Genomic DNA, 24,505 nt, shown 5'->3' with positions numbered 1-24,505 from the left:
TGATTGAACCCTTTTCTTTCATCATGATATGAGAGCACCAGAGGCACAAACAGTCTACACATCATTTTATTTTTTACGTCCACCCCCTCTGCGACAAAAGCATCACGACATGTACGATCACCATTTGGTTTCATTTGTCTGGAATGGGAATGGCATGATTGCATGGTAGTTGGAGTAGCCTTACTTTGGAACCCCGGACGTTGGAACTTTTTTTCCCTCTTTCTCTCTCTCTCTCTCTTCTTTTTGGCTACATTTGCAAGATTTTGGATCACTGTGTTTAGACGAGTTTGGAAACACACACACACACATACATACCATTCAGCCTGGCGTATAAAGTATGCATCAAAGGAAGCGAATGATTTTGTCTGGAACACAGCATGAACCACGGTCAAGGTGTGGGTGGCTGGGCCATGAGAGGAGTAACTCGTACGAACTGGATTCTTTGTGTCTCGTCATGAAACCCGTCCATAGTGAAGGATCAAACTGGTCCGTATGAGAAACTACGTGCAGCACGGCTTCTCGTGGTGGGCAATTATCGAGATGAGATTCTCAAAATAGTTGAAATTAGTTGATCAAGGCGAAAACATCTAAATGAATGAATTTGAACACCTCCTATACTACGAGTCAAGCTCACAAACGCGGTGAGGGAATGTTGCTCAACTACCCGCCTTGGCTTGTTCATGCGTCGAACAGCTGTGGATGCGGCCTCTAGTAGTTTGGCTTTCAATTGGTGCCAGCCAATTCACATGTGATCAATTGAACTGTATTCTGTGTTCCCCCCTAGACGCACAACGCATGCAGCTCCTTTTGATGGCCTCGGATGCAGGCCGCTGAGAAAGCAGCCACTCAAAACCATCACACTCACCGAGAATGAACAAAAAAGATTCGGCTTGTACAAAGTGCCGGGCGTCACATGTCATGTTGCAGAGAGGAGAGGAGAGGAGAGAGTGTTTTTTTTCTTTCTTTGAAACTCTTGCTTTTTTCTTGTTACATCAAATCATGAGGTGTATATTTCGTGCTTGGGCCTAAACTCCTTTTCCCATGAGAGGAATAAAGATAGATATACCTAGGTACAAAATAAAGAGATGACAAAAAGCTAAAAAAAAACTAGATAAAAAACTTGTAACAAAAAAAAAACAACCCAACACGCGCGGTGGACACGTATAACGATATAGGGGGTGATAGAGAGGTTTCCGAAATGGAATCGCCTTCTCCCGCTACCTACCTTCTTTTTATTCTTTCTCGTTTCCCTTGCATGGACATGTTTAAAAAAAACAGATTCCTTCTTTTTTTGATTCCCAAGGAAAAACTCCCGGGAGTCTACATTCTTGAAGCTGACGATGTAAGAGGTATATAATATGGCGATGTATGAAGAGACGAGGGCAGAGCTGGGATCGAAAGATGAGGCTCGTCAGCTTGATATGATGAACGTAACTTTTGAAAGGTTGAAAGAAAGAGGTTGCCATCGGCTTTCGATGGTTGTCGATGGCTGTTTTGATCTGCAAGGGGTAACAAGAGACTCGGGAAGAGCCGTTTATGACTCCTCCTGCTTCTCCTTGTCCTCGAGGGAGGCGTCCTTGAGGTCGGCGGCGACCTCCTCGACCTTTTCACCGTTGGCCTCGGCCTTTTCAATCTCCTCGAGCTTCTTCTTGGCCTTCTCAATGTTCTGTTCAGGGTCAATTAGTCAATGTTTTTCTGAAAAAAATTGCTGTTTTCAAGGGGTTAAGGCACTTACACGCTGGGTCTGGGCAGCCTGGTCCTCCTTCCAGTGCTCAAGCTTGGCCTTGACCTTCTCAATCAGCTCAGGCACGTCCTCCTTGCGCATGGGGGGTTCAAGCGAGAGGAACGTGCAGTCCTCGACCACGGAGGGAGGGCAGTTGAAACCCTTCTGGGCGGAACCGGCGTTGTTGCCCTTCTTGCCCTTCTTGCCCTTGGACTGGGCGGGGGCGTACTCGTCATCGCGGTCCTCCTTGCGGACAAGCTTGGTACCCTTGAGGCCAGCCTCGTCAACGGTGCGCTGAGCCTGAGCAGTCAGGCCAGAGTTGGCCAGCAGAGGGGTCTTCTCAGCCTTGAAAGTAGGGTCGAGGAAGACCAGCAGGCTGTTGGCGCGGCGGATCTCGTCGAGGTAGGCGGGCTCGCTGGCCTCGGCAAGGACACGCTCGGCATCGGCCTTCTTGCGCTCCTGGACGTACTTCTCACGCTCCAGGCGCTGGCGCTCGCGCTGCTTCTCGCGGGCCTCACGCTCGAAGGCCTGGTAAGCCTTCTTTGCGCCATAGTAGTCGTCCTTGAGCTTGCGGATGGCGGCAAACTTCTCCTGCTGCTCGGCCTGCAGCTTGGTGCGCTCGTCACGGAGGGTGGACAGGCTCTTGTAGGCCTCATCCTGCTCGGCCTTGATGGTGTCGATCTCGGCCTGGATCTTGTTGTACTGCTCGGACAGGGCCTTTTGCTCGGGGTCCTCCATGGAGTCCTTGATCTCCTTGATCTTGGCGCGCAGATCGTCAATCTGCTTCTGGGCCTCGTCGAACTGGCCAAAGTTCTTGCGGAGCTTGCGAAGGTTGGAGATGTCGGTCAGGGCCTTCTTCTCGTCGACGAGCTTCATGGTTCCCGAGTTGACCTGCTTGTCGAGAGACTCAATCTGGCGGTCGATATCCTCGGCGCTCTTGTAGGGGACCTTGGCCTTGGCAGTCTTCTGCTCGTTGATACGGCTGCGGAGCTGCTCGTCAAAGCGCTTGATCTGGTCCAGCTTGGAGGTACGGGCATTCTTGCCACCGGCCTGCTTCTGGCGGATCTCGTTGGCCTGGGCAATGAGCTCCTGGCGACGCTTCTGGGTAGGGCTGGGCTGGTCCTTGTTCTTGTTGGGCAGAGCAACGTCAATCTTGGCCTTGATGGCGTTCTAATGAATGGATGGTATATTAGCACAAGTCCGGCATCAATCGACAATCTGCCTCCCGTCATCATCCTCTTCTCTTCTCCTTCTTTTCCTCTTTTTTCCCTCCTTTACATCTTCTTCATTATGCGAGTTGCCAGTTTTTGTTGGGGAGAGCAAGTTGAGATGGTGTCACTGCACACACTCGAGTAAAGCCTCTTATAAATCGAAGAATGGAGGTATAAAACGCCAAGGGAACAGCAGCCACGCCACGAGAAAACATACAAACTTGTCCATGGAAGCCTTGTGCTCCTTCTCGGCCTTGGCGAGCTCCTGCTTAAAGACATTCTCGTCGGGTCGAGTCGGGCGAGTAGAAGGCGCAGAATCAGCCGCGGGGGCAGCAGCAGCAGCGGGAGCGGCCATTGTGCTAATCAGAGCCGATGGGCAGAATAGATTCTCTGAAAAGGTTCAAGAGGCCAGACGAAGCCGTCACGACTTCCCTATGGAGGATGGAATGGGAACCGGGGGGGAGGGAGGGAAAAGGGCGAAGTTGACGATGAGTTGGTGCGACGTAGCAAGAGGAGGAAAAAAAAAGCCGAAGTCGACACTCTCCAATAATTTGGTGGTGAAAAAAAAAATTGCCCTGGACGCACCACGTTGTTCTTCAATGGTCTGGGGCCCACACCAAAAAAAAAAAAAATCAATGTAGAATTCAAGGCTCAACAGTCGAATTCAACGGATTTTTTACTTTAAGCAGCGATACAATTGGAATTTTACAGGTATATTCTAGCGATTGGGATGCTATAACGTCCACTGAAGACCGCTGCTGTAGAGGACACTGTGGTGCCAAGTCAGGGCGAGTTTTAGTGAGAAACTTTAAGTGCGAGAGTTGGAGCTGTTGAGAGCAGCAAGTATCTTGTTTGGTGAAGTGCTAAAGTGCTTCTGGTTTGCTGCGGAGGGTTTCCGAAGTGGGATTGAGTGGGGGGAGAGAGCTGGGGGAGCCAATGAGAAGCCTGAAGATGCCGCAGAAGCCAGTACGTACCTGTGCGTGTATGTACCTGTCCTGCCCGTATGCAGCCTCAATTGAGCAATTCCACTGCAATGTTGCATTTTGCGTCTTGATTCTGCTTAGGATAGCCAGGCTAAGCCATCCGCGAGGCTCAATTTGGTTTCCAACTCACTTTGGAAAGCTTTATACGTACTAAGGCGCCTCCCTCTATGGCCACGTTATTGCTTACTAACTTATCAGCCAAGTCACATGACACGTCCTTATCAGCTCCGAGCGGCCCCAGTAAATCGCCCAGCGAGCCCAGCCAATGCAAGGCTGCGCAAACAATTTTTGAACGACCGCCCATCTCTCCTGCGCAGCGGAACTTTGGAGCAAAGGGGAAAAAAAAAATAAACTCATCGCGACAACGCGCAGCCTCGCCTTTCCTCCGACCTCTGGCCCTTGTCGATCTCTCTCCTCGTTGCACCTCTTTTCGAAGCGATAAAATCACCAGCTCGCCCAAGATGATTGAGGATTTGCCCAACGATGCCAAGTCCAAGGAGGTGGTGAGACTCTGGCGCGCGTGGAGGACTGTTCACGAGATGGTTGCGGACCGAGTATGGCGCTCTCTCATCCTACTGTGCCTGCCTTTTTGGCGTATCGTGTCATTGAAAACGATTGACTGACCGTGTTGCCTTGTTCAGGAGTACGAGCTCGCCGAAGACGAAGTCACCATCTCTCTCGACCGGTTCCGCGACGAATACTGCCATCCCGACGGCACCGTAAAGTACGACCACCTTTCCCGTCTTTCCCCCCCCCATCCCCCCTCCATTCTATAAATATCATTTGTCCACGTTACAGAAGAAAGAGAAGAGAAAAAAAAAAAGGCTAACGCTCACACGCAACAGCCGCGCCAAACTCCAGTTCTCCGCCCGTCCCAGCGACTCCATGCTCCGCAAAAATACCCCTCCCGCCACAGCCTCCAACCCGGACCCCGTGCCCGACTGCGGCCCCATCTGGGTCGAGTTCCTGACGGACAAGCAGTTCGGCGTCGGCCAGATCCGCCAGTTTGCAAAGTACACAATCTCCAACAACTACAAGACGGGAATCATGGTCACCCACGTGCCGCTGTCCCCCGCCGCCCGCAAGTCCCTCGCCAGCGTCGAGAACCTCGCCAAGATTGAGTGCTTCCTCGAGGACGACCTGCTCGTCAACATCACCCACCACGAGCTGGTGCCGCGCCACGTGCTGCTCTCCCGCGAGGAGAAGATTGCGTTGCTCAAGCGCTACCGCCTCAAGGAGACGCAGCTGCCGCGTATCCTGCAGAAGGACCCCGTCGCGCGGTATCTGGGGCTCAAGAGAGGGCAGGTCGTCAAGATTATCCGAGTCAGTGAGACGGCGGGTCGATATGCCAGTTACCGGTTGTGCGTCTAATGGGAACTTTTTGCCCCCTCATGTCTTCCAGCTTGTTTGAGTAGAGAGACATTGGGAGATGGGGATGGAAATTGGGGGAGGGCATGTGCTCGCGGGGGGAGTAACTGAAGGGGAAAAACTGAAGGGGAAAAAAAGGCAAAATTTTCAAGTTGGATTATTTCAGCTGAAGGGGAGCAGCAGACGAAGCTGTTTGATATATTGTTTTGCATTTGCAGTGTGAAAGCTGGCGTTTTGGGGGGGCTTAATTACTAGAATTACGAAACAAACCAATTCAAATAAATTACAAAGTATATTCCACGGCGTCCAAAAGTAGCCGCATGAATACTGCGAACTATATAGAACTACCTAGGGATGTAGGCCGGTAGACGTGTTTTCAATACTCATGAATATCACGGCACATACAAGCACATAGGGACTCATGCGAACACACAAAATGTACGTTTAAATCGTTTCCATTCTCAACGTATTCATACCACGTCTTCTTCATCCCATCATCAACCATGCCCTTCAACGTACAAGGCACCCCCTCTTCGAAAAAACGGTGCTAGTCACCGGGGTATATGCTTGCCAAAGTCCCTGGCAAATAAAACAAATCGCATTTGCCTCCCGCTTCCTTCATCTTTCTCATCGCTTGTCGCCGCTTCCTCAGCTTCATTCCAAAAAAAACTGGATAATGCCAAAGCCATCAAAACACCATCGTTTCCGCCAAAGGTATCGTTCTTGATGCCAGGGGAAAAAAAAAGAGAAAAAAAGAGAAGAAACAGAAACAGAAAAGAAGTGTACTATATGTATATATATGTGTATATGTATACAGCGAAAAGTACTTTCGTCAACGCCATGCCTGACGGGTCATATCTAAAGATATAAAGGTAAAGGTGGAAGAGGAAAAAACAAAAAGGGCCAAAAAAATATTTCCCAGAAGGAATTAAGAGATTCGTGATATCAAGTCGTAGATTAGTTCGTTATTTTCTCAATTACTTAAACGGCAGGTGGGTGCGGCTGCCGTAGAGTGCGCCTTCGTCTCATGATCGCAACAGACCACCAGGGTCCATGAGGACGAGATTTGACGAGTCGCTTGGAGAAGCGTGATGCTCCTGATGAGATTGTGGGATCGGTTGCAGTTCAGTACCAGTTCTGTGCTTGGAACGGACTGATGACTTTGAGTTCAGGGGGCCTAGAAGACCACCCAGATCTTGCAACAGGGCTGTTGAGCCACGTCGGACGCCGTTTGTGCTGGCTTTTCGGGACGCCTGAGGGATGGCCGCTTGAGAGGAGCTTGCCTCCTGGGAAGACGAGGTAAAGCTGCTCCCTCTTCGGAAACTTCCGCTGCTGGTGGTGGGTCCCTCTTCAAGAAGGCCACCGACATCGAACAATGAAAGTTTTCGAGATTCGTGCTGGGATCCGTGCTGGGATTCGGTCTTGTAGATCAACAAGTCCTGGCTCGCTTGAGCACTCTCCTGAGCGCTTTCATGACCACTCTCTTCATGCTGCTGCTGCTGCTGCTGCCATTGCCGTTGGCGGTCCTGTCCGATAGAGCTCATCGGCTGGGTGGGTGCGTAAAGATCGGATGACGGGCTGTCTGGCTGCTCTCGGAGCTCAGGTTCGACGGTAATCCCAACATCCCTGACCAAGTCTTCGTCGCTACCCCACTGTCTGTGGATAGTTGGCCTTCGGATGGTGTTTGTGCGTTCGAACGACTCGGCGGCAGTCGACGTTCGCCTGGGCTTCTGCTTCTTGACGCCTCGGTCCCGGACGAATGAGCCCAGCACAAGGGCGTTTGCGGATGCAGTGGCGAAAATCAACTCGACTGACGCCAAGAGCGATCGATACTGCTGCCGGCCGTCGACGTCTATAATCCGCGGGACCCTGTAGAGGGTGACTCCCACGACGGACAAGCTGAGTGAGAAGAGGATGAGGAGCTGGAGCTTTCTGCGAAGTCGCATGTGGCTCTGGATGATGATGGGGATGGGGAAGATGACGAGCATCAGGTCGGTTAGGATATTGCAGGTGGCCATGGTGATGAGCTGGACGTAGCCTTGGCGACACCGACCACCGGGGTCAGGCAAGACCTGCCAGTAATGCCGAAAGGGGTTGCATTCGGCAAGATCGCTGATGATGACGGCGATGAAAGTGAGGCCAAGGGCCCATCGAATGGCGATTAGCGTGTACTTTTGTGACTGTTGCCATGACAGGTCGGTGATTCGCCTGAGGAATTCGAGAACAGTGCCCTTGAGGATCCATAGTCTGCAATTCGGGATCAGTCAGTCAAATGCGTCTCTTCCCATCCGTTCATTCATTTATTCGTCCATCCACCTATCCGTCTCATTCACTCCACCACAACGCGCAAAGTAACATTACAAGCATCAAGACTACTTACGTCGCGGCATAGAGTACGCGGCTGAGGAGAACGAGGCCGCTGGCCACGGATTTTTTGTGAATCTCGTCGGGGGTAAGGGCGACGCCGGTGAAGTCGGCGTTGTTAGTGCCGTGGGTGAGGATGAAGTGGACGCAGCCCATGCGCAGGAACAAGGGGACCAGGGCGACGGCGGCGAACTTGTCCTCGGAGAAGAGCCTTTCGGTTCGGATAAATCGGCCGGCGATGCGAAACAGGATCATGAGGGCGCAGAAGATGGTGGCCCACCAGCAGACAAGCAGCGAGGGCTTGTCCTCGGAAAACGCTCGCAGCGCCGGGGGATCTGAGTAGATGGACATGGCGGGCTTTTGGTGCTCTGGCCCGCGCCCGTCGACCTCCGCAGAGGGCTCGACGAGCGAGGTAGGGCGGGTTTCGGGGGCGGGTTGTTAGGAGAGTCGCGATGCTATTGTCGTTGGTGTTGTTGCCGGGTCGTGGGCAATGTGCCGCTGAAGAAACGCACACGCTAGGGAATGTCTGTCCAGCGAGGGTGCCAGGGCATCCGGCCTCTGCTGCTGGCGGAAGCGCTGTGCTGGCGGGAGCGTCGATTCGGATAGCGGGATTCGGAGGGGTTGTTGCATGAACGCTGCAAGTATAGTGGCCGCAGCAGGCGGTTACATCGGGGGCCTCGTCGGGACAGGAGCAAGGAGAATATAGAAAGAAGGAGACCGGCGACGGTTGGTGAGGGATGAGATTCTGGAGGGATCGAATGTATGTATGTATGTATGTATGTAATGGGAGGTAAGGAAAAAGGTTAGGTCAGGATGCGGAAAGTAGTAGATATGGATGGATGGGAGGGAAAGCGGCTGAGAGAATGAGATTGAAGTGCGTGCATGGACTGCCTGCAGTAATGTAAAGTACAAGTAAAGCACGGAGCAGAAGTACATGGACGTCCACTATGCACAAAAGCGAGGAGTCCGAAGGCAAAAATCCGCTGCAAGGCCGAGACACAGTGAGGCAAGGGTTTCCGTTGGTTGATAAGACAGCAGAGGGCGGGAGATGGGACCTGAAAGGCAGCGCAGCCCCGGATGCGGTGGCGTGCGAGGCAATACCTGGAACCTGCTAGTGGGAGGGAATTAGCAGTACCTGGCGATACATTCCTTGTCCTGGGCGATGGGGGGATGCACACGAGCGCGCAGGTGCTAAACCTCATCTAGTCGCACCAATTCCGTGGCTGGGCCTGGGATTTGCTACCGCGCATCAGCGTCGACTTCGCCAATTAGCCGCGACTGGCCTTTGAGCTGCAGGTTCCATGCAAGTACTGCGCCGTATCTCCAAGTAGGGGCTACTGTAGGCCTAGACTCTTAGTCCTCCGTGGTGGTTGATTCACCACTCGCTGCGCGTTTGATAGACAGCCCTGGTATCCGTAGATGGCGGTAGCGGTGTCTATTACTAAGGTACTGACTGTATCCTTCTGTGCTCCGTATCTGGCCCCCGAGTTATCTGACGAGAGACGGAATGTGCCGTGCCAAATGCCCAGCCAGGCCCCAGACTACGAGTATGGAATCCATAGAACAAGCACCTGTAGACGCTTGCTTATTTACAATGCCTGCCAAGCCTTTGCACACAACACACAACACACAACACACAAAACACAAAACACAGGCCGTACCTACCGCAGGTACCCTCCAAGTACAAGAGGTACTTGACCTGCTCGTCGCACAGAAAGTCGCCAGGGCCCCATAACGCGGACCCGAGGCCTTGTTCCCTGGTGCAATGGATGGAGTGCTATTCATGGAGCCAGCCCGGCCTGTCTCTGCTGGGCTTGTCACTAGCAGCGTCATTAGCTCGTGCCTCATTGGAATTACTCGATCCAGTAAACTGGCAGGGGTTGTGGAGCGCAGTGGCGCAGCGCCATTGGTGCGAGACAACGATGCACGATTTGCAGCCCCGTCCAATCCAACCCTCCTGATCCCAAATGCTGCAAGCCTTCGGTCCAGACGCGCAGGCAAGAGAGGGGGGCCTGTGCAACCTATCCGTTCAACTGCTAGGTATTTGCACCAGCTGGTTATCGACCGATAATCGATGATTGAATACTGTATTGGCCACCGCCGCTCTAGATGCCAATGCTCGTCAGCCACCGGCTCTTTTCATCGGAGCCTTCGTATCAAGTAAGCCAGGCAGACTGCTTACATGTACCCCGTGCTCAAGACGAGGCTCGGTAGTACTACCTGTATGCAGTCCAAACTCCCAGAATGCCTCGCTGCAGAAGGATGATGAAGAGGCCGCGTGCCAATGTCAGGGCTGTCGTGCAACAACGCCCGGCGCCATATGGAACATGTTCGGAGCTCGGTAAAGCAAAAAGGCAAAATTTTTCTTCCAAGGGGGGAGGGGGGAAGAGACGTTTATTGGGGGAGAACAGCCACAAAGCCACACAACAGTCATGGACGGCGACCACCCGAATAAAGAAAAAAAAACGGAGTGGAGGCTATCAAGCATGTACTTGGTACTCCCGGACTGTGCTCCGTACAGCATCGATAATGATGGCCCCACGAAACAGAGCGCGAAAGGGCGAGATACGACGGGGCTGCCAAATTGCGCTGTCGCTGCTGCGATAGTGTTGCCAGGAGTTAGGCGCATGGCTCCGCCCGCCGATATCCAAATTAACCTACCGACGCTTGTCGCTGAAGGATGCGATACCGTCCCTCATCTCTGTCTCTGGAGCAGGTCGAGTACCAGAATGTACAAGTGCGGTAGGGTATCTATCGCGTCGTTATCTCAGCCCGCCACTCGTCGGAACAGGTAGGTACTTTACGAGTACTTGATTCCGGGCGGTAAGGATGCTGCATCAAATCGCCGATTCTGTGCATCAATCCTTTTCAGCAGGTCGCTGTACATGTACATTGATCTTACGGCGACATGTGGTTCAGCAGCCAGTTCGGTCTGATGTAGTGGCTTTTCGCCTGTGCCACGCGAGCCTCACGTGTGTCAGTTCTCTGGCCCTCTGAGACATTGATCTCAAGCTAGCGAGGCTTCCAAAGTATGGAGTACGAAGATCCTGAGCTGCAGGGACCTAGTGCGCTAGCTGCAGCCCGCAGGACGCGCAAGTACCTGCGTCGGCCGACCAATGTTGCAGTACATGGGCCCCGGCTTTGGAGAGTTCGGGTGGCCACGAGGCGACAAGTTGGGAGGTGGCCTGAGCGGTTGCTTCCATTCCATTTTTTTCGTTGGTTCCAGCCCTGGGCCAGTTTCTGGCTCTCATGACAGTCCTGGGCGCCGCCGCCGGAAACGCTCGACTGGCTTCAGTTTGGCAAAAAGCGCGGTACCTCGGCCCGGCGTTTGTGCCAGGCGCAGCCCCAAGTACCCCGTACAATTACATGCACGAGGTAACCATACCCGCGCTGTGATTCCCACGGCACCGAGTGGCACAGAGCACCGCATGTGCATTCACATGGTGATGCGCCCAGACGACTCCCCTCGGCGATACTACGCATCTTCAGAGCCACGACATGCAGCTTTCGCAGGACACAACGCGTACGGAGCACATGTGGTGCATTGCTGTGCATGCAAACACTCAGCTCTTGGACGAGCACGAGCACTTGTATCTCTTGGTACCTACAGCTACACGTACAAGCACAGTGCAGCCTACAGGGACGAGAGAGCATGAGACAGCCCACCCACCAGCGTCATCTCGACTGCTGAGGATTGGCTGGCGAGGTAACCCAGCACGCCTTCTGGGGCTGAAGACCCAGTCCAACCAAGCACAAACCTGCGACGCATCCAAGGCCGTTCCGCAACGCTGGGAGCAGCCGAGGCCATGGGAGCCCCTCTCACCCAGCGCGCACGGAGCAGCATGAGGCATCGGCCTCCAGGCGGGCTCCTACTACTGTGAAGCTCTCTCCCCCGCCGGCCGTCAATGAACCCAAGAGCCGGTTGCTGGGAGAAGCAAAGCAAGAAGAAGCTCTGGATACGACGTGATTGAGATCGCGATTTTGATCGTGCGCGGGCCCCTCGTGTCGGCTCTTGCTCCCCTAAAGAGGAGGGCCGAGAGAGCGAATTGCATTAGTGCCAGAAGTCAAAAAGTCGAGCCAGCTTCCATATCGGACAATTTTTAGGGGACCAGCTCTCATTTCGAGCCTTGCGGATGCTGGACTCTTGCTGCTCTCTCTCACTCTTCCCTTGTCCCCTTTTTCTCGCCCTCTTGCTTTGTACGAGTACTCATACAGTAGCACGACGGAAAATTGAGTCTTGACTGGAGGGGGATGCGGTGAGCGCAAAAGCTAGCCGGCTCGATGCATGCGGGCGCCGGGTAGCTAGCGGTATACCCTAATTGCCCACGAACTAGAGATCCGTGCTGGGGATGAATTCCAGCCAGAACCCCTGATTGGCGTTCTCTACGAGGGGTACGGGTACGCGTTTTCTGAGATTGTCGTCGTTGTTGTCCTTGTTTGCGGGCTTACGGTTCAATGTTGATCTCTCTTAGTTGGCCGTTCAAGCAGCTTCTGTTGGCTGTGGAGGCCCATCCATGTACAAGGACAATGGCAATGGGTCTGGACTGCAGCCACCTACGGAGCACGGGCACCAAGGACGTCACGACTTTGGCTCCAAGTCAATTGATTAGCGGGGCCCCCGTCACTGTGCCAAAAAAACCTGGGCCATCATCACCGAATTGCCTTGTAGGCGTTGATATGCACACATTAGCCAAGAGCCTTATCACAATGCCCAGGCAACAGCATTCTCTGGCACATTAGTTCTTGGCATGATCCATAGAGGCGGAGGATGCCGCCAAACCGGCTTATGTACCGAGAGGTACCTCTACTGGTACTTGAGAGTTCGTACACGAGACGTTACTCCTGTCAATTGGAATCTGGGTACATTGCGCTCCCGCTCTTTGGCACGCGCAAATGTTAGCGTCTCCCGTGCTGTCACTGCGCAATCTTTATCTCCATCACGTGGTTGTGGCTTGTCACCAAGCGCCTGTGCGACGGGAGTATCAAAGGTACCTCATGTACCTCCGTACTGGTGCGAGATCAATTTGACATCTTTTGTTGCTCGTCTCTCCCCTTGTGCGCCATCCGCCACAATGATAACGAGGGGGACGAAAGGAACAATGATTACAAAAGGGAAAAAGAAAAAAGAAAAAAGAAAAGAAAAGAAAAAAAAAAGAAGAAAAAAATACTAGGCCATCCTTGTACACTTTGACTTCGCCTATCGTGCCTATCACCACTCGATCCACCGTTGCGACGAGCACTGATTGATTCGCCCTGTACGGAGTATCATCCATCTTGTCTCATTTCTTCTACAGAGAAGCGGGTATCGGCATGAGGCACTGCATGTGCATGTACGATACGGAGCTGGAGCGGTCCGACGTGTGGAAACCAAAGTAGTATTACGGAACAACTGGAGCCGTTGCTTTTTATGGAGTCCCTCCTTACGAGTTCTCCGTACCAAAGACTGAAATGACGAGCGTCGATGGAGCAATCGCCGATATCACAGGGGGGGGACAAGGGGCCCCTCAGGGAGCTGTCAAATTGTTCGATTTGCTTTGCTCTCGGAATGCGGTTCCGCATGAACACACGCCATGCATGACGGATTGACTGCCCCCTTTCGCTCAACCTCGCTGCCGAAGAGGGACTTCTCAGTACCTGCTCCGTACTGTCATCGTAATCTTGCATCTTCAGCTGGGCTGCGTCGTGACAAGAAAATGCGAGCTGACGGGCTTGACAGTGGCCATATCGAGACAGCAAAGCTTTCAAAGGTCAGCTTGCACGTGACCTGACCTTGCCGTCTGTCAGCTCTCCGCATGACTAATCGCCAACGGCAATTGTGCTCGGCAATGCTGCGTCTCGAGATAGCAGCAACTTCCTACCTTGTCCTGAAGCAACGGCAAACCCTTGGCGCCACCAACAGAATGAAATTTCTATCCGCCGGACCGATGCGCTTCTCGTGCGAGTTGAGCTGCTTATGTACTCCGTTCCGAAAATACTCTCTGATAGTGGCCGTTTTCTGTCACTACAGTAGGTACTGCATGTATCCCGAGGACAAACTGGCTGGCTGGCTGGCATTGTTTGTCGCTATTGTACGGAGTGCTGTTGGTCGATGGCGAGACTTGAAGCGTTGCAGGCCCACCAACAAGTGCCAAGAGCAGTCAAGAAGAACTTCATTCCAATATGAAACCGTTAATACGAGTACATGGCATCGAAACAAGCAACAACGCCTTTTCCTTTCATCCAGAAGGTCGGGAATAATGACCAACTACCTCCGAGTGTCACTCCACTTTGTTCAAAGTCCGGATAGCTACCAAGCGCCACGCCGCTCTAGCTGAAGCATGTTCATCAGATTTTTCTTTTCCATTTCAAACTCTCACGCTTCTCATTCAAGGCGGTACCCTGCAGGTACAATATCATGGAGCGATTTCTTGAAGCGTCGTATCAGAAGAATTTGTACACATCCGTACAAACGTCGCAGGGTGGTGACCGCTACTGCGTTTGCCATCTTGACGCTCCATAAACCCCATCCTCTCGGTGAATGATACGGCATAGACGCCCTCATCTGTCTGCATCGACTCTTGACGGATACGGGGTCGTCAGAGTGAGTCTACTACCATGTCTGTGCGCAAGACCCTGTGACCGTCATAATGAGACACAGCTTGCTCAGTGTCGAGCGTCAATGTTTCCCCTGTGCTTCTTGCCCTGGACCCTGAAGGCTCTAAAGTTCCGATTCACGCCATGTGCTGATAAACCTCCTATCGTCACTAGTTCACAAGAAGAACGCGCGGGATGGCATCAGCATCAGCGCCTAATATTGCCCATGCTTGCTAGCTGTAGCTGGGCTCTCAACCGCGTGGCAAGAATGCAGACTGCGGTTGTTTGTGATCAGCCACGTGAAAGAATGCAAGTTTGAGAGAAGCGGCAAACATGGTACGATGCTTCAAGTTTGACTCAAGGGTCGACTGGCTGCAGCTTTCGTTTCAATTCTGTGGGTGCCTAGAACATAAGCTTCTCACCATCATCCTGCAAGCAGGGTTCGTGCGAGCGATAACACTGTTTTCCGCATCGGGCGATGCGCATTGCCTTGCTTGAATCTCTGGCCTAAACGAATCTCGCTGTCGCACCAAGGAATGACTACGAGCTCCCCATGTGTTTACAGTATCCTGCCGGTCCGGACATGTGGTCATATATCTTGCGATATACAACGGATAACGCCATTTTCAACGTCTTGAGAGGGCTGCCGGATGCGGGCTGCCGAAAGATGGCAGCAAAATTCCCCAAGGTCCAATCCCTGCAACAAAGGAGCTATCCTAGCAACATTGCCAACAACATCCTGGGGTCAAGGCACGTTGCCACCAAGGGTTTCGCTCCACGTGTTTGCTGCCTGGAAAATCACCACCCTGCATCGCTTCGTGAACGGAACGACAAACTATTGGATCGACTAATCCCAGACCACAGGCACGGGTACGCCACGCTTTCATCGAGCGAGCCCCTGAAGCGGTAAATCTATGGTCCAGGGACATGCATTGTTCACCACTCGTACTACTACTAGCATCAAATTTCATCGCGACGTATATGCCTGTACTCCTCCTGTACCGCCTAGCACTCGCCCAAAGAGTTCGAGGAGAGCGTCGCAAGTTCTAAGCCCCTTCGGAACAGAAGCAATTTTACTTTTGCCTAGAAGTAGGCCAGACGTCTTCTATGATAGGTGGCGTTAAATTAGGAGTTTGCGACTGACACGTTGCCACCTAGTGAGGCCTCGCCGCATGAGTCGTTTGAGCAATTGCGCCATCTTCCCTATGACTTTTTGACTTTGTGATGACTTGGTGATGACTTGGTGGTGGCGGGAAACTTTATTTGACCGTGGCGGTTTGAAGTTGTTCCAGGCTAGAAGGCGGCTTTCCTTCTAGCCGCGAGGTGAACGTCTGGGGTAGAGAGATGGCTGTTTCTAGCCGGCAAGGCGAGCCAGCAAGCGCTGTTGATCACGATTCATTCGTTCAGCTCAGTCGATCCAATTATGTAAAGAATACGGGGTGCTGTTCAGCTCGCGTACCAGCCCCGGCTCTCAGCTCAGGAGGAAATGCCACAGCATTGGATCCGCCGGCAAGCGTTGCTGTCAAATCGCAAGAGTGGAATACTCCATGCTCTGTTAAGCCGAATGAATGAGCATAACTCCGGATTACCATACCTAACTCTTTTGGAGAAACGTCCAACTCAAGGCCGAGACTCTTTCGAAACTCAGAATGTCAAAAGAGGACTTTAGCTCCTCCATAATACCTCATCCAAAGACCATGTATCATCAATTATCTCCGAGATAATGGTGGACGGCAAACCTCACGATACCCCGTATATTGGGTGCCCGATAATTGGTCCCTTTCAAAGGAAATGCCTACAGTATTCAGCGTCCCAATGTTGCTCTCCAGCATCCCGTGTTGCAAATAACACCGAATACTCGACGAACATGGCTATAGTAGTAGATACTATAGAAACATACAGCCATAGTAGGAGATACTAGAGGTGTAGGTATAATAGCAGAAAGTAGTAACAGGAGCAGATGTTTTTAAAAAGAACCAAGTGCTTATTCAATGGCTACTTTGGCAAATGTCAGCAGTATTAAATAAAAGTCCTATTCATATTCGGTTTTAAAGCTCAAACTTCACGCAGTCGCTAGAATGCTGAATGGCTAACCCCATCCGAAGACTTTGGCAAAGCATCGAGTCTTGGAATCTGAATGATATGGAAAGCTGATGATAAGTTGGTCATCAACTGTGTCATGTAACCACATTGCATTAGTTGCTTCTGCTCTTTACCCTCTCCTTGGTTGTTTTCTCTCCATCTTCATCACAACTCAGAGCCCAGTCATACAGCTTGCTTGCTTGCATTTAAATCCAGCCACTCAATGGTTTCAGCAGAATTGCTCATTCTACGTCCCTTATTTAGTAGTCTTGTGAGAGAGAGAGAAGTTTTGATGCCCGGATTTACGCTTCACTTGCTGATATATATTATACGAGGCTGTTTGCGCAGACTCTTATTGTTCTTCTTCTGAGCATGTGCGGAGTTTGCAGGTGTGTTTGCCAATAAGGCTGGTTTATGTTAGTACAGGCCCAGTCGTCCAGACGCCCTCAGTGAACTGACAGTGTCTCGTTCTCTGTGCGGACAAGCAAGTAGTCGAATGGCAGGCTTTCTGTAGTTGCTATCATATAAAGTCCCATGTTGTCAGGGGGCAGGGGTGAAGCCAGAAGATTACGGTCGTTGGAGATGATGTATGATTGAGAGCGTAGGTAAGCTCAGGAATTATCAGCAAAAGTCCAGCCTTTTCATCTTCTAAAGTTCTGGCTCTCTCTCTCTTAAAGCTGCGATTTCAATAGAAGGCGAATATCGACCTTGATTGTCGTTGGGGGTAGGGTTGAGCCGAGGAGAGTAGGTTGGACTCCTCGGCTGCGGTTCGGGAGTTGTTGAACGAATAGAAATGGGAGTTGTAGCCCGAAGACCAATGGTTGGTTGGACTGACGCCGAATTTGGCTCGACTGGTGCTTCAACAGACGGAAAGACTAATGCAATGGTAGGTGGCGATGACAAGAAAGGGGATTTCCGTTGGCGAGCTTCAGGCGACGGGACAGCGGGGACAGATTAAGGATTGTAAGGGCCGCCGCGGGAGGCAAAAGAGAGACTGGTTGTTCCAACGAGGTATCATCGGCCAACGAAGTATCATGACCACCCAGTGCGGCATTGGGCGCTGTTGGCTGATTCATAGGCGTAGCGCCAGTAGACGCGGGCTCTTCCACAGTTGTTGATTGTGTCAATGGGTGATGATAATGATCATAATGGCTGGAGTAATCCATCATCTCGAATACATCTCCGGCGCCTTCAACGATGTCTAGCGATGCCATAAATGGCGGTCAACATGACGAAATGGGCACGGCAACATGGATTGCCTTGCCTGAGATACTTCCATATCTTATTATTGCTTGGTGTTCGGCGGTTGCTTGGACTTGATACGTAATCAGACTGGCGGACTACTTTGATGTGAGTTTCTTGCTCCTCTTGAGTCATCAATATGGCTTGTTGATGATAGTAATCAACAACTTGAACAGCGACTTGGTAGGAGTCATGGGTGGTGCTGATGGTGATATCATCAAAAGTTAATTCGGCAGGCTTCGGATACGGGTATTCGTTCGCCATTGTCAGAAGAGTCACTAGGGAAAGAGCTGTTAGAGAGGCGCCAATAAGCCATAAAAGTGTGATTTCGAGGGGCAGTTATTACCAGTCGAATATTTGTAGAGATATAGGTAGAAGGTGGCTGAAGATGTTGTGTAGATGATGAATCTGAATAGATGTTGAATATAATAGATGATGACTCTAGATAGATGTTGAATCCAAGTAGATAGTGACTTTGGATAGACGTTGAATCCAGGCAGATGATGAGTCTGGATACATGTTGAATCTGTGTAAATGTTTAGATCAGACAGATGTTGAATCTGTGTAGATGCCAAGTCCAAATAGATGTTGAATCTAAATAGACGGTGACTCTTCTGTGTCAGTACCCGAAGGAGTGTTTCTTGGACATTCCATCATGGTCAGCATGAGTGATGGCAACAGGTCGAAGACGTTGGACCTGTGCGACCTGCTCAGTTTGGGTGGCGGCGCTGGCGTTGTTTTTGGCCTGAGCCTTTTGTGCTGCCTTGCGTGTTTGAGGCATCTTCTTGGTTCGATGATGGGATACTGTTGGCAACAATAGAGAAAGATGTTAATAATAACGGAACACATCAATAGTCCAACTACGATGATTACCAAGGTCCACACAGCTTGTTATCAACTATTGACGACAGCGCAGCTATCAAGAGCACACAACCACAACAAACGCAAACGCTCTCATTGTCAATCTTTCAAAGATGCCCCTCAAAATCCCTTCTCATTCGAAGCAACTTTCACAGCGCCCATCTCATATCGGATCCCATCACCGCTTTGCTCTTCACAGAGATGACTCTTACACTTCGTCTCGCTCCCTCCCTCCCTCGAATTAGTCCTCTCGCGAAGACTCATCAGCCCAGCCTCCGGACAAAACGGATGAGATATGCCCTCGCGGCACGGATGTTGGCTTCCAGTCGTGACGCTCCCCATGCTAGAAGGTTTACGGGCCTTCTCCAATGCGAAATCCCCAGAATCAAAAAAGGTTCTCTTCTTTATTCAAAATCAGCTTGATCCAGATATGATCAAGGGAAATTTGAGGTGGTTATACATCTAGCTGGTGGTCGAGCAGTTGAGCTCGATTGGGCACGATTCCGTATATATCGCGGAGATGTGTTTCCCTGTTGCTTTCATGCTTTTCGGCCGCTTCACTTTTGGGTTCCATCGCGTACAAGTACAAATGACTTCTCAGTGTCTGTAGGAATTGATCAAGAGGAATGAAATTGATGGTTGATTGCTGAGTTGAAAGTGACATCATCGTCATCGTCTGGTTACTCACAGTCATGTTGAGTTGTCTTGACCATCGCCACATTTTGTGGTTAGGAGCATAACCACCGGGCCTAGTTATCAAGGTGGCGATAAATGCTACCTCTTCATTCAGACAGCTTTACCGGTTCGATTGTTATCAATGTTCCGTTACACAGGCTTATATTTTATGCTTGGACTGTAGAATAGGCTCTAATTCTTTGTTTCACTCAAAGAGGCCCCGTCTATCTGTCTATGCCAACAGAATCCATAACAAAGACGCCATCTTGTATCCATGACAACCTCCTCTTCTCGGACTCTATCAACAACAGTATCTCTTCTTAAACACCTCGTAAACCACCAGCAACAGCACCACAGCAAGTCTATTCCAACTTCAGCTCCGCCACCAAAGCCTTGATCTGGCTCTTCTCCGCACTCGCCCAATCCACACCCGTCAACCCATGCCCATCTACTTCTGCTTCTCCTTGTCCATCCTCTCCCTCAGCAACTCCAACCGCCTCCTCGCCGCCCACAAGCCCCCAAATCTCATCAACCACAGCACTGCGAACCCGCGGCCACGGATGCGACATGAGCGCACCGAGTCTCTTCCGCGCATCCTTGGCTCCAGCCTCCACATTCACTCCGCCATTCGCCGTCCCGACTGACGCGGCAATCCCGCCGTACACTTTGATGCAAGCAATCACCTTGCGCACGTTGCCCGTCTTGTATCCCGCCTTTTGCGTCTGCAGACAGAGGCCGCGGTAGCTGATGCCCTGGGAGCGCTGGAAGAGCCCCGCGTAGAAGAGAAACGCGGTAATCTCCAGAGTCGGCACAATGATTCGGTCTTCGCTCTGGCATGTCTTTAGGTTTTGTAATAGCGCGGAGCATACTCGTTGCAAGTTTTCGGGCGATTCCTCGCAATACTCTGTGAGCGCGGCGCGGCTCGCAATGACCAGCTCTTCGTTTCCGGTGTCTGCTGATGAGACGAAACCGGCCATGAGACCGGCCATCCAGTTCTCGTCGCTGTTTACAATGGCCATGATGTGCGGGTGTAGAGCGTCCTTGGGGATGAGGTTAAGCAGTAGAGCAAAGTATCCCTTTGATGAGAAACTCAGGTATTTCGTAAAGTAAGTCCTTCTTGACGGCTGATTCGAGTCCTTGGATTCATCAACGGAACTAAAGGAGAAAACACGAATTAGTACTTGATACCTCACCAGTCACTCCACTAATAGGGGCAAGAAAGAAACCCACCTCTCACTCATGAGCAGCGCAACAACATCCTTGGCTACACGACGGACACGATCCAGTTTCTCCGCAGAGAGCCGCAAAATGTTGTAAATAAGCTTCCGAACAGACGCCTCTACCCAGTCTGCCCGGGTCGTAGGATGGCCAATATCTCCCCAGAGAACTGCAATGGCTTTGAGCGTCTGGAAACGCACCAAGGAACCCTCGTCGCCTCTAGCCGTCGTCGTATAGTCGTTGAGGCCCTCTGCAAGAAGGTCCAGGAAAACTGTCGGTCTGTCCTTGAGAATGCGGCTGCTCAAAAGACTGTGCAGAATGGCAACCCTAGTCTCAACCTCACTATCGACGCTCCACCGCTCAAGGAACGCATTGCACACGACGTCGCTCCCATTATCTTGTAGAGCATGAGAGAGAGGTTGTGCCATTGCCATGACATGAAAGTAGCCATTTCCAGTAACCATCGATCGGCTTCCAGGCTTGGCTGCGATGAACTTGGCCCACTGCTCCAAAATCTTGATGCGCTCTTCCGGTGAAGAGAGCAAAAGAAGCACGAGGCCGGCTGCGGAAGCAGAGTCGGCAGTTTCTTGCTCGTTTCTATTAAGCCAATTTGGCATCACATCTCGCAGCCTTGAGGTCAACGTCTCCATCCCATCAAACTGCTGTGCCGAGACAAAGGCCGAGGCAATGTCTGGCAGCCCATTCGTTTTCTCCATAGATAATACGTCGCCTCCCTTTTCTAACTTATCGTAAGAAAAACCACTCAGCGTTGCAGCCTGAATAAGAGGCAAAGAAGAAACAACCAAGCGACTCGCTGCCTCCACAATAAGCTCAGGCCGACGATACTCATTGTTCTTGCAATCTTCAAGAATTCCAGATATATAGCCCAGTATCTTGCGGACAATAGCTTGATCGAGCAGCTTCCCCTGGGCTTTTCGAGCGAGTTCAGGAATGCCGTCCACGACTCCGGCAAAGCATGCTAGCAAACCGTGTCGTTCTTCCACCTGTCTTTTTTGCAAAGTGCTCAGGCGATCCATCACCAAGTCGATCGACTCTTCAAAGCGAGAAAATGGCATTTCCGAGGCCGTGTCGGACAGCTGTACTATAAGCGCGCCAAACGCAGAGCCAGCAGCTCGTCTCGAGCCCGTATCCAAGTCGCCTATTCCCCGCCAGCTCAAGATGCCATCAATCACAGCCTCTCCGTACTGCGATGATAGCTTTGTTGCCCCAGTAGCAACCTCCTGAACGGCGCGCGATCTCCGGGCCACGGCGTGGTAATCGACACACTGGACGACTCCAATGCCATGTTCCACGGTATCTGGATGTCGACCAATGAGTTCCTGCAGCGCAGCTGAAGCTCCGCGCCTAATGTTTCCTTCCGGGTCCAGGGACGCCGTTGTTACTAGCTCTGTCCCCAAGACTTGAAGAATGGAGCTCGTTGCGGGGTGGGATTTGGCCGCGTAGACAGACTTTGTGGACACGGCGAGGAGCTCGTCAGTTGTGTATCGGCGAGCAAGCGCCCAGATGCCAAAGCACGCGGCGTCGCGAACGTTTGATCCCACGCTGGCTCCAGAAACACCGCGCTGCTCAAATGTCAATCCCAGGAGAAGAGAGTGAAAGATGTCGGAGAGCTGGCTGGCTGGCGGAGATCGCCGATAGAGCAAGTGCGACAAGGTCATCATCAAGCCATGCCACTCCAAGGGATTCACGGCAGACAAGTCGCGGACCGGTTTAGCCCCTGTCTTGGCTGACGTCTTGCTCCAAAGCACATTGCGGTTCAAGGATTCAAGGACAGCTTCGACGACCTGGGATGCCATGTCTGGGTCCAATTTCAATGTGATGATGCTAAGCGACTTGCTAGCAGACAAACGAACCGGAGTGTCGTTGTCGGAGAGGCTCTCGAGGAAGTAGCCAATTGCATTCTCTACCAAGACCGTGGTCTTCATATCTCGTCGGGAGGAACGCAACAGCGAAACAACCAGGGAACGGATGACTTTCAGCATCATCTTCCGTGCTGATGCCTGAGACATGATGATTTTGGAGATGGCATCTTCGCCAGTCGATAGTTGGAGCACGGATTCGAAAATGGTAGGCAAATAGGCGTCCATGTCAGACGTCTCCGATGCAGACCGCAGTATTCCAGCCAGAAAAGAGAGAACACCAATGTAAAAATACGGGTTCTCAATCTCAGTCTCCTTTTGTGGCCGTAGCGATTTCAACGACCACTGCACGAGGCTCTCCAGAATACCAATCTGCTGCATATCTCGCCGCATGGCGAGCCTCACAAGCAGAGCTTTAGCAGCATCTCGTTCTTTGCCCGCAGAAGCAATGTACTTTGTAGCCAGAGGAATCACTCTCATCGTAAGACCCGGTACATTCGCAGGCCAGGTAAACCCGGCAATGGACGGCACGCCCTCTTCATCTAGGTCGGCAGAGGAAATGGTCGACAAGTCAAATGGCGCAAACAAAAGGTGGGAAAGCCAGAGCAGCGCAATATAACGCTGTTCCCAGGTCCATCCTTCATTAGAATCTCGTTCAGCAAAGATATCCTTCTTTTCCTTGCCGGTATGAGCTTCAGCTTCTTCGACAGCCGAAAGGATGAGCTCCAGATACTTGGTCTCGACGTTGAGAAAGCGCACAATGACCTTTTCGCCGCGGACCTTGCAGAACGCATAGAGGATCCTAGAAATCGCATAGTCCAAGGGAGCCAGCAGGTTTGTCTCCTCCGGAACCCTCTTCTGCCGATGCCGCGTCTGCAAATACTCCAGATATGACTCTGCCAAGAAGGGAATCCATTTGGGCAGATACGGATCCAGCAGCTGAGGCAGCTCTTGAAACTGATCCAAGACCTAGAAAGACAAAGCCTCTCGTCAGCACACACACTCTCTCTCCGTCTCATTCAGAAACTCACAGCACAAGTAGCCTTCAAAGTCTCCCTGATCCGCACCCATCGCCGTATGCGCGTCCCCCCCCGGCCGTCCGGCTTCCGCAGACAAGTCACCAGGCTCTGATCCAACTCATCGAGCAGAATCTTGGAATGCTTGTGCAGATACACGTCGATGTCATTCTCAGAGGCATCCATTGTGAAAAGAAGCAGCGATTGCTATCGCCCAATATCTTTAACAACGAGTCGGGCTGAGCATCCCTTTTACATCAAAGAGGATAAGGGGAAAAGAGGGACGTTAGGCACCACTTTATGAGCGCAGCCGGAGGCGGTGACGATGTTTTGTCGTTGCGGCCAGGCAGCTGAATAAAACCACACTGGCTTACAGATGAGATTTCGTGGTTGTGAGTTTGTCTCGAGGACCGCCAGTGACCGTTTGACGGCTGCCTGAATATCAGGCTCACATCAAGTATCGCGTGCATCTTGTCAAGTTGCAATCTAATACGGTAAATCTACAGTATGCATACGGTGCGTCTCACTGTGTGCTGTAGGGTAGTCTCTGACTGAGTGCTGCACGTACTTGGTACTGCTTGCTGCCTGACATGGTGCATATTGCCTCGGGAATGTCAATCTGTCTGCGGACTTAAAGGAACATGCGTTCCTTGGTAATTAGCAGCTTCTAGTCTAGATCGCCATCTTGCAACACGGAGATACATGGATGTCAATTAATTTTTTAAGGTTTTGACAAATGCGTAGATGGAGCGTTTGATGTAAAGTATGATTAACATGATTAACACTAGATCGAATCTATATCGTATCGCCAAATCGACATGCTTTTCCGGTTTCTGCGCCCTTTTATCCATCTACGGCGCTCACTCTATGCTGTACTTGTCATCCTCGCCTATTAGATTTCGATGCTCGCGGAAGCTCGTATTCCAAGATTTCAGCAGCTAGAGACATTTCGGCTCACACATTTTTTTTCTCTCGGTCGCATAAAGCTTGGCAAAATGATAAAATTGCTTAGCTATCACTGGCGAATCATGACCTTGCCACTGTCCATTATGAAACACGACAATGTGACAGGGGCATTTGCCATGTGCCCCATATTAAGGCACCGTCTCAAGCGAAGGGGGAGAGGGAAAAAAAAAGTAGAAGGAATGTTTCACAACATTATGATTTATCATTAATGATGCCCAAAATGGTTGCGTGCCCCGTCGCGCAGAATTAGAGAAATAAAAACTCCAAGCCCACACAGCAAACGCCTGGCTCGGCTGTGACCTGAGTAAGGAGTCGCACTCCTGAAATGTTGTCGTCACCAGAC

The 24,505-nt window shown here is 51.5% G+C and overlaps 4 protein-coding genes across 4 annotated transcripts; 1 reads left to right on the top strand and 3 right to left on the bottom strand.

Annotated features, from left to right (window-relative positions):
• Positions 1-1,534: 1,534 nt before the first annotated feature.
• On the bottom strand, positions 1,535-3,289 carry Triagg1_2484 (uncharacterized protein; the record flags this gene model as incomplete). Its single annotated transcript, XM_062896670.1, has 3 exons — positions 1,535-1,666; positions 1,736-2,893; positions 3,152-3,289. The coding sequence occupies 3 exons, from the start codon at positions 3,287-3,289 to the stop codon at positions 1,535-1,537; spliced, it is 1,428 nt and encodes a 475-aa protein (XP_062758696.1).
• A 1,089-nt stretch (positions 3,290-4,378) lies between these two features.
• Positions 4,379-5,288, top strand: Triagg1_2483 (uncharacterized protein; the record flags this gene model as incomplete). Its single annotated transcript, XM_062896669.1, has 3 exons — positions 4,379-4,471; positions 4,559-4,641; positions 4,763-5,288. The coding sequence occupies 3 exons, from the start codon at positions 4,379-4,381 to the stop codon at positions 5,286-5,288; spliced, it is 702 nt and encodes a 233-aa protein (XP_062758695.1).
• A 1,022-nt stretch (positions 5,289-6,310) lies between these two features.
• Triagg1_2482 (uncharacterized protein) lies at positions 6,311-8,000 on the bottom strand (the record flags this gene model as incomplete). Its single annotated transcript, XM_062896668.1, has 2 exons — positions 6,311-7,532; positions 7,666-8,000. 2 exons carry the CDS (start codon positions 7,998-8,000, stop codon positions 6,311-6,313), a joined length of 1,557 nt encoding a protein of 518 aa, XP_062758694.1.
• Positions 8,001-19,444: 11,444 nt separating this feature from the next.
• Positions 19,445-23,382, bottom strand: Triagg1_2481 (uncharacterized protein; the record flags this gene model as incomplete). The annotated part of the gene is made up of 3 exons (XM_062896667.1): positions 19,445-20,237; positions 20,313-23,149; positions 23,212-23,382. 3 exons carry the CDS (start codon positions 23,380-23,382, stop codon positions 19,445-19,447), a joined length of 3,801 nt encoding a protein of 1,266 aa, XP_062758693.1.
• Between the last annotated feature and the right edge of the window lie 1,123 nt (positions 23,383-24,505).

This window comes from Trichoderma aggressivum (assembly GCF_033847375.1).
Source record: "Trichoderma aggressivum f. europaeum strain CBS 100526 chromosome Unknown scaffold_006, whole genome shotgun sequence".
NCBI lineage: Eukaryota > Fungi > Ascomycota > Sordariomycetes > Hypocreales > Hypocreaceae > Trichoderma > Trichoderma aggressivum.
The sequence above is the reverse complement of the archived record's forward strand: the minus strand, read 5'-3'. Positions and strand labels throughout refer to the sequence as shown.